This window comes from Aquarana catesbeiana, linkage group LG12, assembly GCF_042186555.1.
Source record: "Aquarana catesbeiana isolate 2022-GZ linkage group LG12, ASM4218655v1, whole genome shotgun sequence".
NCBI lineage: Eukaryota > Metazoa > Chordata > Amphibia > Anura > Ranidae > Aquarana > Aquarana catesbeiana.
In genome coordinates, this window is record NC_133335.1 from 219,648,272 (window position 1) to 219,666,782 (window position 18,511).

Consider the following 18,511-nt stretch of genomic DNA (forward strand, 5'->3'; position numbering starts at 1 on the left):
AGGTTCTAAGACTATTTTACTGGAACCAATAAAGAAGAACGTTGTTACAAAAGAGAAGGGGTGGTAATAGATCTGCTGAGTATTGGCAACAGTGCCAACTAAGCAAAAGAATTCCTCCAAAAGGGCACAAGAGAATACTGTATAAACACTTCCTTGAGAAATAGGGTTACCTCCCAAAAGGATGTTACAGCTAACCGACTGTACTGACACTCGGAAAGAGATGAAATCTGGCCAGCCTATACTGCCATCATAAGGAGGGAGAGCAGTTTTAAGAATGATAATATAAGGAGGGGCCCTTTTATCAGTAATGGCAATAAAGTCCACGTTGCAGATCTGATGTTCTTCACGGTACGTGGGAGCTCGTTAACTGTAATTCGATTAGGTGTAGTGGTAAACTGGATTTCTTGTAGTGTGGAAGGCTAGAGTTGTCTTAAACACAATATTCAAATAGATTCAGCAAAGTATTCCTGGCGTGAAGGTGTCTGTGCACGGTGTCCCAGTGTAACTGTGACAGAGGATGGATAAAGGTTGGACGATTTGCCCTCTCACCAAAGTCCAGACCGCTCTGATGTCTTCCGCACATGATCTCTTGCAGCGACACTCATGCAGCGGATCCACTGTCTCAATCTCCCGATGTGAAGCTTGATACACACCGAGAGGCAGGCGACCAGAGTGGTGCTGGAAGGATGTCTGACAGCAAATGACAGCGCTAGGCTCCTCAGGTTACTGGCTGGAGGGTGGAACTCCAGGTGGTAGGCCTCAACCACCCCTTCTGTGTTTCACAGAGAGGTCCTGCTTGCGCCAGGCCCGGAAGGAAGAGAGCGCCGTGCAGGCTTTCCTCTTCTTTTATAGCTACTCCCAGCAATCTTCCTAACAGTAGCAAAGATCCCTGGGATATGTAGTCCGGACACATAATCAGGTATAGCAATTATCTGGCGGGAGAACTACTCATCCCACAGTCCTTTCTGCTGGGCACACAAATATGATGTCACCTGATACACTGAGCACTAGAGAGACAGGTGAGGCTTTGAAAGACCCATGATATGGTGCTTTACAATTGTAGTTCATTCTGCTTCATCTGTGCCATACGTTTAAACCTGGATATCAATGGCATAGATGTAGAAGGTACCCAACAGAAGATCTCGGCGTATGCAGATGACATGTTCTTTTCCTTTACGAACTCCGTAATTTCGCTCCCGAACCTCCTTAAGGAATTTGAGAGATTTGAGGCCCTAGGTAATCTAAAAATCTATTTAACCAAATCTGAGGCGATGGGAATTGGTCTTCCACAACCGCTTCTTTCACTCCAGACGAGCTTTAAATTTAAAATGGAATGATTCTGCGCTGACATATCTGGGCACACTCATTCCTTCCAAAGTATCAAGGATATTCGAACTAAACTTCCCTCCGCTCCTGAAAAAAGTCTGAGCCCTCCTAACCAAATGGAATACGGGACTCCATTAGTGGTTTGGTCGTTGCAATATCCTCAAAATGAGTATCCTTCCTAAATTCCTATATTTTCTACAAGCTTTGTCAATATGTATCCCCTCTAACTACTTCAAACAGGTCCAGGCCGCATTTTTTTACTTTATTTGGTCTCACAAATGCCCATGTCTAGAGAGAAGTCAGCTCGTCTTGCCCAAACAATTTGGAGGGTTGGCAGTGCCGGACAGACGCAAGTATTACCAGGCAGTTCACTTGGGTAGACTTATCGATTGGAAAAGACATTGAGACGTCAAATTATGGGCTCAACTGGAATATTCTCAAAGTACTATAGCTTACTGTAGAGCACCTTGGTGCTACAACTCCTTGCCCAAAGAGGTGAAAAGCCATCCCCTTATCGTTCCGACCACGCGACTCTGCTCACTCTGGTTCACTCAAGCAGCTCTCTCTCTTCCCCAAATTCAAAAAAAAAAATGGCCTTTTTTTAAAACTTTACATATTAACTAAATTATACACCACATTTTTTTTTTAAGGTTATTAACCGATTAATCAAAACAATAATCGGCCAACTAATCGATTATGAAAATAATCGTTAGTTGCAGCCCTACACTTGATATATGTATAATTAGATGCGTCTGACAAGCACTCACCTGTTCCATATAACATAGCGAGTAAGATGGAAGAAATCCAGGCTGTGTCACTGTATCCGACCCCAAATTCTCTGATAAGTTCCTTAAAAAACACGCTGACTGCCTTAGGAAAGGCATAGGAGAACCCGGTGATGACAAAACATCCGAAGAGCACGGCCCAGCTCCAGCCGCCATCAGGGGCCTTTATTGGACTTGGATTGTCGTCTATAACCACCGCTCCCATGATGCTCTACTCCGACTGCCTGTAAGAAATACAGAGGGTAATGTGATTACAAGGAACAATTCCCTATGGTTATGCATGTTTGTGAACAGACTCACCCAGCAATGCTATTATTCTTTATTCTTACTTTAAATAGTGGTGAGCTTGGGTTTGGCTTGGGTTCAGGCCTAACCCGTGTTTGGCCGAACCCAGAAGGAAGCTGTCAGTGCCTGGCCAATCAACTGTGGCCGAGGCATTCCCCTGCTCTGCAGCTGCATGTAATCGAAGGGTTGGGAGTGCTGGTGACATCACTGACCACATAGCCAAATCACTCTACCCGATCTGCTGAGAAGCCAGCAAATTAGGTCAATGATGCCACAACAAGCATATCTGTCTATTTATGTGCATGCAGCTGCAGGTCGGGGAATGCCTCAGCCGAAATTGATGGGCCTGACAACTTCCTTTCAGGTTCATCTTAACATGGGTTTGAACCGAACCCAAGCTAAACTCAAGCTCATCCATGATTTCAAGGACATCCTCCATCCCCTGCCCCAATGAATCTGCTTTAAGTATACCCCTTTCAGTCAAGGGTTTGTGACAGCTGGTCCATAGGACTTAGAAAACCTGCTGAAACCAAGGGCATCATACACAATACACACTGACTGTACAATCTCTGTACAACCTCATTTAGACCCGCCAAAACGATGTGATATTGCATCCTATTTGTATCCAATAAGGCAGGCTATAACTCTGCATAGTTCTTTGTAGATCTAAAGATTGAACAAAATCAGACTACAATGTGTAAGGCTATTTTTAGGAAATAATACACCACCATAGAACCAGTTCGGAATTGACTTTTTAACAATCTCTGAATCTCCACACTTAAAGTGAACCTTTGTCATGCCCATGTAGAGGAAAGCGACAAGGTCAGTTAACCGGCCCTCTTCCCAGCCGCCCATACTTACCTTTCCTTCATTCCCCCATTGGGAGCACAGAGATATACCCCTGGGTGTTGGAAGGTAAACCCCTGTGTGTTGGAAGGTATACCCCTTGGTGTTGGAAGGTATACCCCTGGGCGTTGGAAGGTATACCCCTGGGCGTTGGAAGGTATACCCCTGGGTGTCGGAAGACATACACCTGGGTGTTGGAAGACATACCCCTGGGTGTTGGAAGACATATCCCTGGGTGTCGAAAGACATACCCCTGGGTGTTGGAAGGTATACCCCTGGGTGTTGGAAGGTATACCCCTGGGTGTTGGAAGGTATACCCCTGGGTGTTGGAAGGTATACCCCTGGGTGTTGGAAGGTATACCCCTACCCCTGGGTGTTGGAAGATATACCCCTGGGTGTTGGAAGCATGTAGTTCACTCTGCTTCATCCCACATGACAGCAAAGATGCTTGGTGATTGGCTCAAAGCTCTCATATGGGGAGGGGAGTGAGTCCTCTGCTCTGAGTAAGCACTGGGTTCTTTTTATTCAGAGTTGTTGCTAAATGGAGAAACTAAGTAACAATGGATGGGGAAGGGGAAATAAATGACCCTGTGGCGTTTCTCAGCTTGGGGAAAGCACATGTTTGCTTTAAGCTGGTAATAATATTTAATAGTAGTGCAGCTTTCCCTCTTAGGAGGTGTGTGCTCTTATTTACTTGTATTCTCTCCCTTTCAGGACATGCTAGCCCAGTGTTAGGCTATGAGGCTGACCATGAAATCTGCTCCCTTCCTGACCTCAGGTCTAACTGACACTCTGTCCAGGCTGCTAGAGGAAGTCTGAGCACCCAATTAACAAAGCTGTTGGTTTTCTTTCTTGCATTCCTGACTCCACAACCATTTAGTGCGAGTCAACTATCGGCACTGCACTCAGGCAAGAGAGAGAGAGGACATACTCTGTGGGGCTCTTACAGCCCGACACTCAGACTGACACTTCTGCTTTGACAGGGAGAGAATACAAATAAGTAATAAATGAAATAATTCATAAGAGGTAAAGGTGCTTCATTATAACTAGAGATGCACTGGTGCCAATACCAAGCATTTGTGTGAGTATCGGTACTCGCCCAAATGCTCTCGATACAGAAACCGATACTTTGAGGTGCAATTTTCATCAATGCAAAATGAATGGGCGTAAATCGCACTGCAAAGAGTCGCATGCGATTTGAACAGGAATGCTGTGTTTCCTGTCCGAATCGCATGCTATTTACCCCACTGCTCCAGTGTGTGTGTGTGTGTGTATAGAAAGGGATTAAAGAGCCATCTAGTGGGCACTTTAAAAAAAGTTAGAACTCACAGTACATAGAGCCTGCATGCACAGGCCGCTGAAGGTGCTCACAGGGCTAAAGGAGATGTAGAGACGGTCTGCCCCCAAGCAGACATCACTTCCACCCTATACCCACAGGGTCCCGGTACTTCTCCAGCCCTGACATCACTTCCACCCTATACCTACAGAGTCCCGGAACTTCTCCAGCCCTAACATCACTTCCACCCTATACCCACAGTGTCCTGGAACTTCTCCAGGCCTGACATCACTTCCACCCTATACCCAAAGGGTCCCGAAACTTCTCCAGCCATGGCATCACTTCCAACCTATACCCACAGGGTCCCAGGAACTTCTCCAGCCCTGACATCACTTCCATCCTATACCCACAGAGTCCCGGAACTTCTCCAGCCCTCACATCACTTCCACCCTATACCCACAGGGTCCTGGAACTTCTCCAGCCCTGACATCACTTCCACCCTACACCCACAGAGTCCCGGAACTTCTCCAGCCCTCACATCACTTCCACCCTATACCCACAGGGTCCTGGAACTTCTCCAGCCTTGACATCACTTCCACCCTATACCCACAGGGTTCCGGAACTTCTCCAGCCCTGACGTCACTTCCACCCTATACCCACAGGGTTCTGGAACTTCTCCAGCCATAACATCACTTCCACCCTATACCTACAAGGTCCTGGAACTTCTCCAGCCCTGACATCACTTCCACCTTATACCCACAGGGTCCTGGAACTTCTCCAGCCCTAACATCACTTCCACCTTATACCCACAGGTTACTGGAACTTCTCCAGCCCTCACTTCACTTCCACCTAATACCCACAGAGTCCCGGTACTTCTCCAGGCCTGACATCACTTCCACCCTATACCCACAGGGTCCCGGAACTTCTCCAGCCCTGGCATTATTTCCACCCTATACCCACAGGGTCCCGGAACTTCTCCAGCCCTGGCATCACTTCCACCCTATATCCACAGGGTCCTGGAACTTCTCCAGCTCTGGCATCACTACCACCCTATACCCACAGGGTCCCAGGAACTTCTCCAGCCCTGACATCACTTCCACCCTATACCCATAGTGTCCCAGGAACTTCTCCAGCCCTGACATCACTTCCACCCTATACCCACAGGGTCCCGGAACTTCTCCAGCCCTGACATCACTTCCAACCTATACCCACTGGGTCCCGGAACTTCTCCAGCGCTGACATTACTTCCACCCTATACCCACAGGGTCCTGGAACTTCTCCAGTCCTGATTTGCTACAATGGGCGCCCCAGGACACCTATACCGATTATTTTGCATGTGGCCATATGTACTGTGAGTTCTAACATTTATAAACTGCCCACTAGAAGGTGCTTTTCCCTTTCAATACACACACAGTTGCAGTGGGGGGAAATCGCATGCGTTTTAGACAGGAATCGCACTGCATTCTTTGCAGTGCAATTTGCATCAATTTTTTTTGTATTGATGCAAATTACACTACAAAGTATATGTGCGAGTTCTTGACCCAAAGTATCGGTACTTGTGCTCGCTGATAAAAAAAAACGGTATTGGTGCAACCCTAATTAAAACAATTCAGGAGTGGAGATCCAGGTGGTTATAGACCAGTGGTAACCCCTTCTCTGAAGAGATAGTCTGCCCAACATTGTTTTAAGTCTTGGATGTCAATGAGCCGAGTCACTCAGTGCCTTCTAGATGTGGGTGGTAAGATGTCTACCCTGAATCCCCAGGTCCACTGACAAGCCACAGCCTTTATAATGGGGTCTCATTCTTTCTGATGCATTTTTTATTTATTTTATATTGCAGGAAACAGCAGAAAGACTTCCCAGCGGAGGGAGTGCAGTGATTCCGGCAAAACGACCCTTTGAACACCAACAAGTAAATGGAAAGCCTTTCATCTAGCCTACACCATAGAAGAGTCAATGAGCTTGTCATCTTAGTCACTGCTTGTCCATTATGTTTACAGATTCTATTTATCCTCGTGAGCCACTTTTTTTTAGGTTTGTATGGTTGCCTAGAAACCATGGTTCAATTTTAAATGGATAAAGATTAATGCCTTATAGATACAAAAAAACGTTAACGCAGACAAGTGACCAAACTGCTTATAATATCAGCCCCCACAGAAGAAGGGATATAACAACCAAGCTCATCCAACATTTAAATGGAATTGAATAAAATGAATAATCACTGAACTGAATACATTTCATATATATATAATTTAATATACTCAATAAAATACATACTGTATATATAACTATATACAGTATTTAAAGAGTACAAGCCGACAACGAGACAGCTTCTCCATAGAAAAAACTTTATTTTAGCATCATAGCAGTAACATACTCCAAAACTGACGCGTTTCTGCCTAAGCCTTCATCATGATGCTATTATTGAAGGCTTAGGCCGAAACGCGTCAAGTGGTGATGATATTGCTATGATGCTAAAATAAATTTTTCTATGGAGAAGCTGTCGAGTTGCCGGCTTGTACTTGTTATGGAATCACTGTGAATTTATTCAGCCAGAGCACTGATCACTCTGCACACCAATTTGCACTATACAGCGGTAGAGCTTGAGTTAATTTTTCTTAATATACAGTATATACCTTAAGCTGCAAAGGCACCGGAGGGGGGTGTATATATGTCATGACCACGATGCTTTGCAGCTGCGGCAGGAATTAAACCCTCTTTACCGCCTGCCGAAAGCGACCAATTTAACTGCAATGCACATGGTTGTGGCACAGTGGTGCAGGCTTTAGGCCCCATTCACACCTGAGCGTTTCGGGAATGTACTGTATGCCGTCAGGCATTTATGCATGTTTTGTTCATATTTTGTGTTCTGTGCTACATGCATAGGGCAGCCTATTAATTTCGATGAATAAATAGAAATTGTTTTCCTTTTTTTTTTACATACTGTCACCAGAGCAGTGCAGTGTCATTATAGTGACACTGTACTGCTCTGGTGACAATATGTAAAAAAAAAAATAAATAAATCGTAAAAAAGGAAAACAATTTCTATTAGCATGTGATAGCTGTGGCCAATCACCAATGCCACAACAGTAAACAATGACACATGAATGGATGCCATTCACAGTGTAAACATTATTTCTCATACAGTGATCATCACTGCAATAAGCAAAGTGTATAAAAAAATAAAAAATTCTGATCACCTTCCCAAAGCAGTACAGTGTCACCATAGTGACACTGTACTGCTCTGGGAAGGTGATCAGGATTATTATTTTTTTTACACTATGATTGCTTATTGCAGTGATGATCACTGTATGAGAAATCATTTTTACACTGTGAATGGCATCCATTTATGTGCCATTGTTTACTGTTGTGGCATTGGTGATTGGCCACAGCTATCACATGCTACAGGCAGGACCACCGGTCCTCCTGTAGGGGGCCCAGGCACACATTGGGACTTAAACAGCAGGGGGAATCGGCGCGGAGGGGCAATTACAGAACAATGCTCTGTGCGGCTCTCTGCAGCAGCTGAAAGCTGGTTTCTCTCCCTCCCGCCAGCTTCCAGCTGCTGCAGGGAGAGACTCAGACACAGGGCATCGTTCCTTTAATTTCTCCCTCCTGCACCGATCCCCCTCCCTGTTCTGCCTGCTTCAGATTCCCCCAGTGTTCCCCTTCCGTCACTATGCCACCCTCCTGCTCTTTCTCACTGCTGGCTCCTCTGTCCCTCCGGCTGCCACGGGTACAGGGCATGTGTCAAGATGGAGAGCGGAGGAAGGGGCCGGTAAATATGTAGTTTACCGTCCTGTTCCTTTTTTGAAAGGACAAAGTGAGTGATCGGTACTGATCACTCCTGTGTCCATTGATAACTGAGCATAGTAAATTGTGTTTACTATGCTTCCGTTTATGAATGAATAGGAACCGCTGTCTCCTGTTCATTCATCTTCAGTGTAGCTGATGCTATAGAGAAAGGAATGTCCTCAATTCCTTTCTCTGTCTCAGATGTGAGATGTCAGGGGGTCTGTTTAGCCATTGTTTGCAACTGACATATGATCACTGTGCTTGGTCACAGCAATCACAGGGTACCAGTGCCATGCACAGTGGCCCAGTACAATGACCTGTGTTCCACGATGTCTGTTGGACACATCGGGTCACAGATCAGGCCGCTGAGTGGCTCCTAGGGCACGCAAGCAGGAGGACGTCACAGGACGTCCACCCGGGATAACACACATTGAACTATTACAATAGGCTGGGGGAAGGGTTTAAAAAAAAGGCAATACCTCCTGAATGCCTGCCAGGTGTTGCTATACCACCCTTTATACCAAAAAGTGATCCATCAGAGACCGCTTTTCCGAGGGCGGTAAGCATTACCACCAGTGTGAAAGAGTCGTTACTGTGTTGTTAACATCTGTCAATATTGGAAAGGATAAGGAATGAAGTAAGCCCATCAGATTTTTGTTGTTTTATTTGGGGAGATTTCCCCTGATGCTTGTTCTGGTGACACACCAGGAATACTGTTCTCCAAGGTTAGGGTATATATTGTCACAAGAACACATGTCCCTATGGGAAGATGTTCTTTCTATTCCTGTTCCAGTGACAGGTGTCACAGTTTGGATGTCCCTTTCTGTTCATGTGACATTGGTCATAGGGGACAAATAGAGAAGGTGAATTGAATCTCCCCAGCAATTAAAAACCTGACAGGGCTTCTAATTCTAATCCTTTCCTGCTTCATCCAAAACTAAAAAAAAAAGAAAACAAAGAAGAAGAATTTTTCCTTCAGATATACTTTTAAACAAAAAAAGCATCCCAAGAAATAAATACTTTATCATCTAAGCAATATACTCTATACACCACAGAAATACTAACAAAATACAATCAAAATTCATCTGAAAAAGTGATGACAATTTATACTGCGCCAAAATATCCCGTGACAAAATCTACTTTGCGAATAAATCTTCCTGGTTGTGTGCCATGAGCTTTATCATTTACTGTGTAATGGCGGCCATACACCCTTAGATAAATTTTTTTTTTTCTAATCAATCTCTTCCAATAAGAATAATCGATATGTAAACGACAACCTAATCGATCGATAGGTCCTACTTATGAAAGTGCATTTTGATCAATCGTTATCAATCATATCTCTATTTCCACCAAATAATCTTGCTTGATTTGATTGAAATACAATCATAATAATAAACAAAGTATCTCAGTGCAATGCAAAGTGATCGATGATCGGAAGAGAAGTTAGGCCTATTTGATTATTTGCAAAATAGTTTTTTTTTATCAAAATTCACATCGATCAGATAATACAATCGAATCTTGTATGACACCATTAGCCATCATACTTAATCAGGTGTTGCTCTCAGTGACATAAGAACATTAGGGGCAAACAGAGTGAATCATGCAACTTTCAAAAGTTGCAGTTTTACTGGATAGCATTAAGTGTAACTAAACTCAAAAAGAGAAGGATTTATTTTCCTTTATTTACAACCGGTGATCCTGCCAATAACACACTTCCTGTCCGACGGTGACAACATTCACTACTCTACTGTATCTATAAAGGAACAGAGTTGTCACCCAAGACAGGAAGTGTGTTAGAACTACAGAACTCCCCCCCCCCCCCCCCCCCCCGATCTGAATAGTTGCCTGCATCCTAGTAACAGAGGAGGATGCTAGGTGGGAATAGCTGCCGCATCCTACCAATAGTGGGAATAGTTGCCTGCATCCAAGCAAGGAAGGGCACTAGGTGGAAATAGCTGCCTGCATCCTAGCAACAAAGGAAACCAGGTGAAAATAGTTGCCTGCATCCTAGCAACGGAGGGCTCTAGGTGGGAATAGCTGCATGCTAGCAGCCAATAGGCTGCATCAACTCTTTAATTCTGTATTTGATACATGGGGGAACATCTGGTACCATCCAGTGAGGAGTTTAACACCTCCTTCCAAATACTTACTCGCCAGGGATTCCATGTGAGCAAAAAGTAGGGTTCTGTCCTTCTGGGACTGAGAGAACATCACCTTAACCGCTTCCAGACTGCACTATAGCCAAAATATGGCTACAGCGCGGTCATCCAGTTCAGGGAGGGCGTCCGTGGGCACACCCACAGCTGGCACATTCTGTGATCGCTGTGTCACAGATGGGGATAAAGGGCCAATCACAGCGGCCCTTTACTATCTGGTCAGCAGTGTGCAATTACAGCTCTTAACATGTAAACACAATTGCTGGTTATCTGCATTCCTCTCCTCACGCACTGTCACAGGAGAGCCAGTAACTGGCAACTGTAACAGGTGACTTTTACATTGATAATCAGGGCACCGGTGATCATTGTTCTGATCATCAGCGCTGCTAATCAATGCCTGTCAGTGCAGCCTATCAGTGCCCATTGGTGCAGCCTATCGGTGCTGACTATCAGTGCCCATCAGTGCTGCCTCATCAGCGCACATCAGCCAAGGAGAAAAATTACTTATTTGCAACATTTTTTTAAAGAAACTAAGAAAAACTTGTTTTGTTTTTTTTTTTTAATTTTCCTTTGTTTAGCAAAAAATAAAAAACCCAGTGGTGATTAAATACCACCAAGAGAAAGCTCTATCTACAGTGTAAAGTGCGCAATTGTCATTAAATTTGTGACAGCGCTGAACGTTGAAAATTGACCTGGGCAGGAAGAGGGTGAAAGTGCCCAGTATTGAAGGGGTTAATGGGGAGCTCCAGTCAGTTTTTTGAAAAAATAAAAATCAGCAGCTACAAAAACTCTAGCTGCTGACTTTTAATAAAACAGACACTTACCTTTACCAGGATTCAGACTGGGACACAGCAGACAATTATAGCAGGCAAGTGACAATCCACAACGTGTGGCATGGGACGTGGCAAGTGACAATCCGCAATGTGTGGCATGGGACGTGGCAAGTGACAATCCGCATCGTGTGGCATGGGACGTGGCAATTGACAACCTGCAACGTGTGGCATAGGATATGGCAAGTGACTATCTGCAATGTGTGGCATGGGACGTGGCAAGTGACACTCTGCAACGTGTGGCATGGGACGTGGCAAGTGACAATCCGCAACGTGTGGCAGGTGACAGTGGCAAGTGACATGCTCGGGGCTCCCACTGATTCTATGGTGAGTTGAACCATTTCATTTTTTATAACCATGTAATAATAGTAATAATGCGCTTCAATCATCCTGACACCATAACAACCATGGTGCTGTGATGATTGAAGCGCTAACACCAGCCATTTCCCCGTTAAATTTACCCCCCCAAAAAACGTATTTTCTGGCAGTGCCCCTCCCAAGACCAGGCTCTGGATCCGCCCCTGTACTGTGCTGTGCTCACCCGAGGGGTAGGGCGCGGGGGGTGACGGGGACTGCCTTTTTTATGGTTGGCGCCGGCATCTTAACTGTGGGCACCCGACTGTGACATTTTGCGGCTTCACAGCCAGGTGCCCTCTGCGCTGAGCATTGCGATTCGTCTTGCAGTCTTCTGAGACCTTTGATGTGTCCCAGAAGACTGCAGGGAGGGAGGGGGGCAATCAGAGCGGAAGTGGGGTGCCTGTCAAAACTAGGTGCCCACTTCCAACCCCACCCCCCTAAAAAAACTGCCAAAAGTCAAAGAGGAGCGGGCAAGGAGGCCTTAAATTGGAATTTCCCCTTCTGGGTGGGAGTTCTGCTTTTAGATCTCTTTCCCATGACTGTAGAAAAGAAAAGTCCTGTGGTGCTCCCAATGCAGTCAGGGAAGCATAGAGGAGCGACGCTCCCCTGCTCAACAGGTTTGTTCAAACGTGGCAAACACTTGTTTTTAATGTCAGTATGAACAGGGCTTACGAGCGTACAGGGCACTTTTTATGAAGGATCTTGCTGCCAGCCTTATGCCGTGTACACACTGGCGGACTTTTCGGCATCAAAAGGTCCGACAGTCTTTCCGACGTACTTTCGAACGAACGGACTTGCCTTTACACGATCACACCAAAGTCTGACGGATTCGTACGTGATGACGTACGACCGGACTAAAATAAGGAAGTTGATAGCCAGTAGCCAATAGCTGCCCTAGCGTCGGTTTTCATCCGTCGGACTAGCATACAGACGAGCAGATTTTTCGACTGGACTCGAGTCCGTCGGAAAGATTTGAAACATGTTCCAAAACTAAAGTCCGTCTGATTTTCGACCGAAAAAGTCCGCTGCAGGTCCGATGAAGCCCACACACGGTCGGATTGTCCGACGAATTTGTTCCGTCGGACAAGTTTGGTCGGAAAGCCCGGCCGTGTGTACACGGCATTATTCTCATACGGCTGTGTGCACGAGCCCTATCCTTGCCTGTTCTATCCAGAATGGAGCTGGAGTATTACAGCACGCGGGTAATGTTTACTATAAAGATGGTTTATGTTAATCCACAAGCACCCGAACAGATTTATACGGAATCAGAGGCTGATTGTTTAAAACACGTCTCTGCTGTCTAGTCGCCATCATGTGATTCGGTCACGTTTGTAAACAGCGGCGATATTAATAATTCAGAGTGCTCTGCTCTATGTCACTTCTGTGGATGCTGGGGATGAAGGATGATAATTACTTATATCAGAAGTGGATAAAATATTTAGAGGATTTAAGAGCCATAGAAGGGGAGGGTGGATTTGTAGGCCCTTCATATTGGACAGATTCTGGAGATCACTCCATGTTTTATTTTAAGACAAGGCTAAGTCTGATACTAAACCAACAAAGAAGAAGAATGTTGGCAATGAACAAAACAGTATATTAAGCTATTCAGTGTATCAGGAGCAAGAAGTCCACGGCTAGGAAATATAGTATCTGAGAGTTTACAGTGCCTTGAAAAAGTATTCATACCCCTTGACATTTCCACATTTTTGTTACAACCAAAAATGTAAAAAGGAATTTTATTGGGATTTTATGTGATAGACCAACACAAAGTGGCACATAATTGTGAAGTGGAAGGAAAATGATAAATGGTTTTCAAATTTTTTTTTACAAACAAATATGTGAAAAGTGTGGCGTGCATTTGTATTCAGCCCCCTTTTACTCTGATACCCCTAACTAAAATCTAGTGGAACCAATTGCCTTCAGAAGTTACCTAATCAGTAAATAGAGTCCACCTGTGTGTAATTTAATCTCAGTATAAATACAGCTGTTCTGTGAAGCCCTCAGAGGTTTGTTAGAGAACCTTAGTGAACAAACAGCATCTTGAAGGCCAAGGAACACACCAGACAGGTCAGGGATAAAGTTGTGGAGAAGTTTAAAGCAGGGTTAGGTTATAAAAACATATCCCAAGCTTTGAAGATCCCACGAAGCACTGTTCAATCCATCATCCGAAAATGGAAAGAGTATGGCACAACTGCAAACCTACCAAGACATGGCCGTCCACCTAAACTGGCAGGCCGGGCAAGGAGAGCATTCATCAGAGAAGCAGCCAAGAGGTCCATGGTAACTCTGGAGGAGCTGCAGAGATCCACAGCTCTGGTGGGAGAATCTGTCCACAGGACAACTATTAGTCGTGCTCTCCACAAATCTGGCCTTTATGGAAGAGTGGCAAGAAGAAAGCCATTGTTGAAAGAAAGTCATAAGAAGTCCGGTTTGCAATTTGCAAAAAGCCATGTGGTGGACACAGCAAACGTGTCCTCCCCATCCTCACTGTGAAACATGGTGGTGGCAGCGTCATGCTGTGGGGATGCTTTTCTTCAGCAGGGACAGGGAAGCTGGTCAGAGTTGATGGGAAGATGGATGGAGCCAAATACAGGGCAATCTTAGAAGAAAACCTGTGATGCCGCGTACACACGAGCAGAATTTCCTTCTGAAAAATCTTGGATGTTTTTTTCCAACGGAATTCCGCTCATACACACGGTCACACAAAAGTTCGCTGAACTTTCGACTGCCAAGAACGCGGTGACGTACAACACTACGACGAGCCGAGAAAATGAAGTTCAATGCTTCCAAGCATGTGTCGAATTGTTTCCGAGCATGCGTAGGAATTTTGCGCATCGAAATTGGTACAGACGATCGGAATGTCCGATCGGAACTTTTTCCGACCGAAAAATTGAGAACCTGCTCTCAATCTTTTGCTGGCTGGAATTCCGCCAGCAAAAGTCCGATGGAGCATACACACGGTCGCATTTTCGGACCAGCAGCTCTCATCGGACTTTTGCTGGCTGAATTTCCGCTCGTGTGTGGGGCACTAGAGTCGGCAAAAGACTTGAGACTGGGGTGGAGGTTCACCTTCCAGCAGGACAACGACCCTAAAAATACAGCCAGGGCTACAATGGAATGGTTTAGATCAAAGCATATTCATGTGTTAGAATGGCCCAGTCAAAGTCCAGACCTAAATCCAATTGAGAATCTGTGACAAGACCTGAAAACTGCTGACAGACGCTCTCGGTCCAATCTGAAATAACTTGAGCTATTTTGCAAAGAAGAATGGGCAAAAATGTCCCTCTCTAGATGTGCAAAGCTGGTAGAGACATCCCCAAAAAGACTTGCAGCTGTAATTGCAGTAAAAGGCGGTTCTACAAAGTATTGACTCCGGGGGGCGCCATACAAATGTACCCCACACTTTTCACATATTTATTTGTAAAAAAAAATGTGAAAACCATTTATCATTTTCCTTCTACTTCGCAATTATGTGCCACTCTGTGTTGGTCTATCACATAAAATCCCAATAAAACACAATTACGTTTTTGGTTGTAACATGACAACAAGTGGAAAATTTAAAGGAACTGTACATCAGGGGTTCCTAACTTAGGGATATCCATACCACTTGGTGTTATTGGAACCTAATGATGGGAGTACTGAATTATTTAAAGATGAACTCCAGGCAAATATAAAAAACACAAATCAGTTCAGCTGCATTCATTAATAAATCATTAAAGCTGATCTCCAGCTTTCCCTTCAGTCTTGCACAATTGTACAGGCTCCTCTCCTTCACTGAAAAGTGCTTACTCTGGTATCACTGCACACTGTGAACTTCTCACAATGTGCATTAGAAGCTGCAGCAAGTCAGATAGAACCTGTCTCTCAATTAACATTTGCTATTTTTCTGTTTTAATCGTATTTATTGTTTTCAAGCAAAAGGAACAAAAAACAGGCTCATGGCATGCCCATGGCCTGCCCCGGATATTTATATGCATACCAAACACAGACTTAAATGAATATAGTGGTGAACCACAGAGATAAAAAATGAAATTCTCAATAAAGCATTGCCAACATCCCAAATTAAAATGTAGAAGGGACCCTCAAAAAAGAGGGAACACTTATACCCCCCCCACCCCCACCCCCACCCGGTACAGAGGGACTTTAAAAGCGAACAATCAAGAATGTATAAAAACATATTATTTATTAGAAAAAATGCTTAAAAAAGCATATTTATAAAAACATGGTAACAATCTATACAAAACATTAGTGTAGAACAAGATTTGCATATAATAAATTCTCTACAGATTCAAAACTGAATACAAATTCCTCCATAAGCCTAACACGTTTCAGGACGATGTCCCTTCTTCAGAGGCGTTTTTTTAGGAGAGAAAATGTAGAAAAATATAGAAAAATATGTAGATATATGCAAAAAAATACAAAGTAATAAATAATTTTCTTGAAAGTTTAAATAAACTTCTGCCGCCAATTGCCCACCAAAAAATGATGGACCCCGTCCGTGCTCAGAAAAGCCCACACAAAGGTCCCAGAAAGGGACGATCACCACAGCACAGCCACAGGAGAACTTTTAGAGTGGATATGGGTCACAAATGGCTAGGGCGTTGTTCTTTTGGACAAGCATAAGTTTAGCCATTTGTGACCCATATCCACTCTAAAAGTTCCCCTGTGGCTGTGCTGTGGTGATCCTCCCTTTCCGGGACCTTTGTGTGGGCTTTTCTGAGCACGGACGGGGTCCATCATTTTTTTGGTGGACAATTGGCGGCAGAAGTTTATTTAAACTTTCAAGAAATTTATTTTTTCTTTTTTGCATATATCTACATATTTTTCTATACAATCAAGTACTGAATATACCCATTTTCTCTCCTAAAAAACACCTCTGAAGAAGGGACATCGTCCTGAAACGTGTTAGGCTTATGGAGGAATTTGTATTCAGTTTTGAATCTGTAGAGAATTTATTATATGCAAATCTTGTTCTACACTAATGTCTTGTATAGATTGTTATCATGTTTTTATAAATATGATTTTTTAAGCATTTTTTCTAATAAATAATATGTTTTTATACATTTTTGATTTGATTGTTCGCCTTTAAAGTCTCTCTGTACCGGGGGGGTACAAGTGTTCCCTCTTTTTTGAGGGTCCCTTCTACAAACACAGGCTTAAAGGGGTTGCAAACCCTCATGGTTTTTCACCTTAATGCATTCTACGCATTAAGGTGAAAAAACTTTTTTTAGTGCTACAGCCCCTCATCTTCCGTCCGGGAACGAGCACACCATCTGTAGCTGGTGTCTCGTGTCCTGATTGGATATATGGATAGCAGCACAGCCATTGGCTCCCGCTGCTTTCAATCAAATCCAATGACGCGGCGCCAGGGGGATGCTGAGTCCTGCATTCTGTGTGAATGGACACAGATGGGGGACTCTGGAGCGCGTCCACACGGGTGTCCACTAAGGAGAGCACTTCTCCAACGTGGACACTCGATGCGGGGAGGAGCCACCAGCGCCGCTGAGGGACCCCAGAAGATGAGGTTCGGAGCCACTCTGTGCAAAACGAACTGGAGGTAAGTATGACATGTTTGTTATTAAAAAAAAAAAAAAATGAGGGTTTACAACCCCTTTAAACAAGGTGACAACATCATCATGTCAAAACTTTAACAAGGCCACTGGAGTGCTAAAACAAAGAATAAAATGTAGAAAGCAGCACTTGCTATTTTAGATCTTATGCTGCTAGCATTAGTAAATAGATAGGAAAGTATATTCTATTTACTTGTTTTAACCTTTTGTTTTACATTTCTTCAGCTACTTGCTGGTTTCTAGGCCTAGGCAAAATGTTGTCGTCAGGATGGGAAGGAGGGGTTTACTAAGCACACCTTCCTGCCTGTGTATTAGGAACCCGTCAGATTTTGTAACGGAATCTTGCTACACCCCGCACTCGTCCACAGTATGGATACAGTGAGAAGGCAGCAAGCGGACATCTTGTTACACCCACCTGAGTCTTGCATTTAATCGGATAAAATCAGACGTTGATTTCACGTACGACAAAAATGTTATAGTCTGCACATCCAGCTTTTGTCGGCCGAAAAACCAGAATAGGCTGTCGAAAAAGCACCGTACTAAGGATCCAAAAATCGGCAGATTGTTCTTTGGACAAAAATTTTCTTCCGATTTTCGTATCGCGTGTATGGGCCTTTAGTGTCAGGACTACAAAGCAGATTAGTGTTGAGGTTGCAGGCAGGGTTAGTGTTAGGATTACATGGCAGGTTAGTGTTGAGGTTGTAGGCAGGGTTATGCAGCGTACACACGGTCGGACTTTTCAACCGGACTTTTCCGACAGACGCCGACAGACCAAATCCGGCAGACAATCCGATTGTGTGTGGGCTTCACCGGACCTTCAGCGGACTTTTCCAGTCGCAAATCTGACGGACTTTAGATTTGGAACATGCTTCAAATCTTTACGTCGTAACTCCGCCGGACGCAGAAATACGCTCGTCTGTATGCTAGTCCGACGGACAAAAAACGACGCTAGGGCAGCTATTGGCTACTGGCCATCAACTTCCTTATTTTAGTCCGGTCGTACGTTATCACGTACTAATCCATCGGACTTTGGTGTGATCGTGTGTAGCCAAGTCCGTTCGTTAAAAAGTCAGTCGGAAGTCCGTCGAAAGTCCGTCGAAAGTCCGCTGGAAAGTCTGTCGGACCAGTCCGGTCGAAAAGTCCGCTTGTGTGTACGCGGCCTATGTGTTAGGATTACATGGCAGGTTAGCGTTGAGGCTGCAGGCAGGGTTAGTGTTAGGATTACATGGCAGGTTAGTGGTGAGGTTGTAGGCAGTGTTAGTGTTAGGATTACATGGCAGGTTAG

The 18,511-nt window shown here is 44.5% G+C and overlaps 1 protein-coding gene across 2 annotated transcripts in view; it reads right to left on the reverse strand.

Annotated features, from left to right (window-relative positions):
* Window positions 1–18,511, reverse strand: part of SLC16A3 (solute carrier family 16 member 3) — a 64,782-nt gene that overhangs the window by 28,950 nt on the left and 17,321 nt on the right. For both annotated transcript variants that reach the window (XM_073606699.1, XM_073606698.1), the window contains one exon: window positions 2,094–2,335. In XM_073606699.1, coding sequence (XP_073462800.1) covers window positions 2,094–2,316 — 223 coding nt within the window. In that variant the 5' untranslated portion in view covers window positions 2,317–2,335. The remainder of the gene's footprint in view (window positions 1–2,093; window positions 2,336–18,511) is intronic.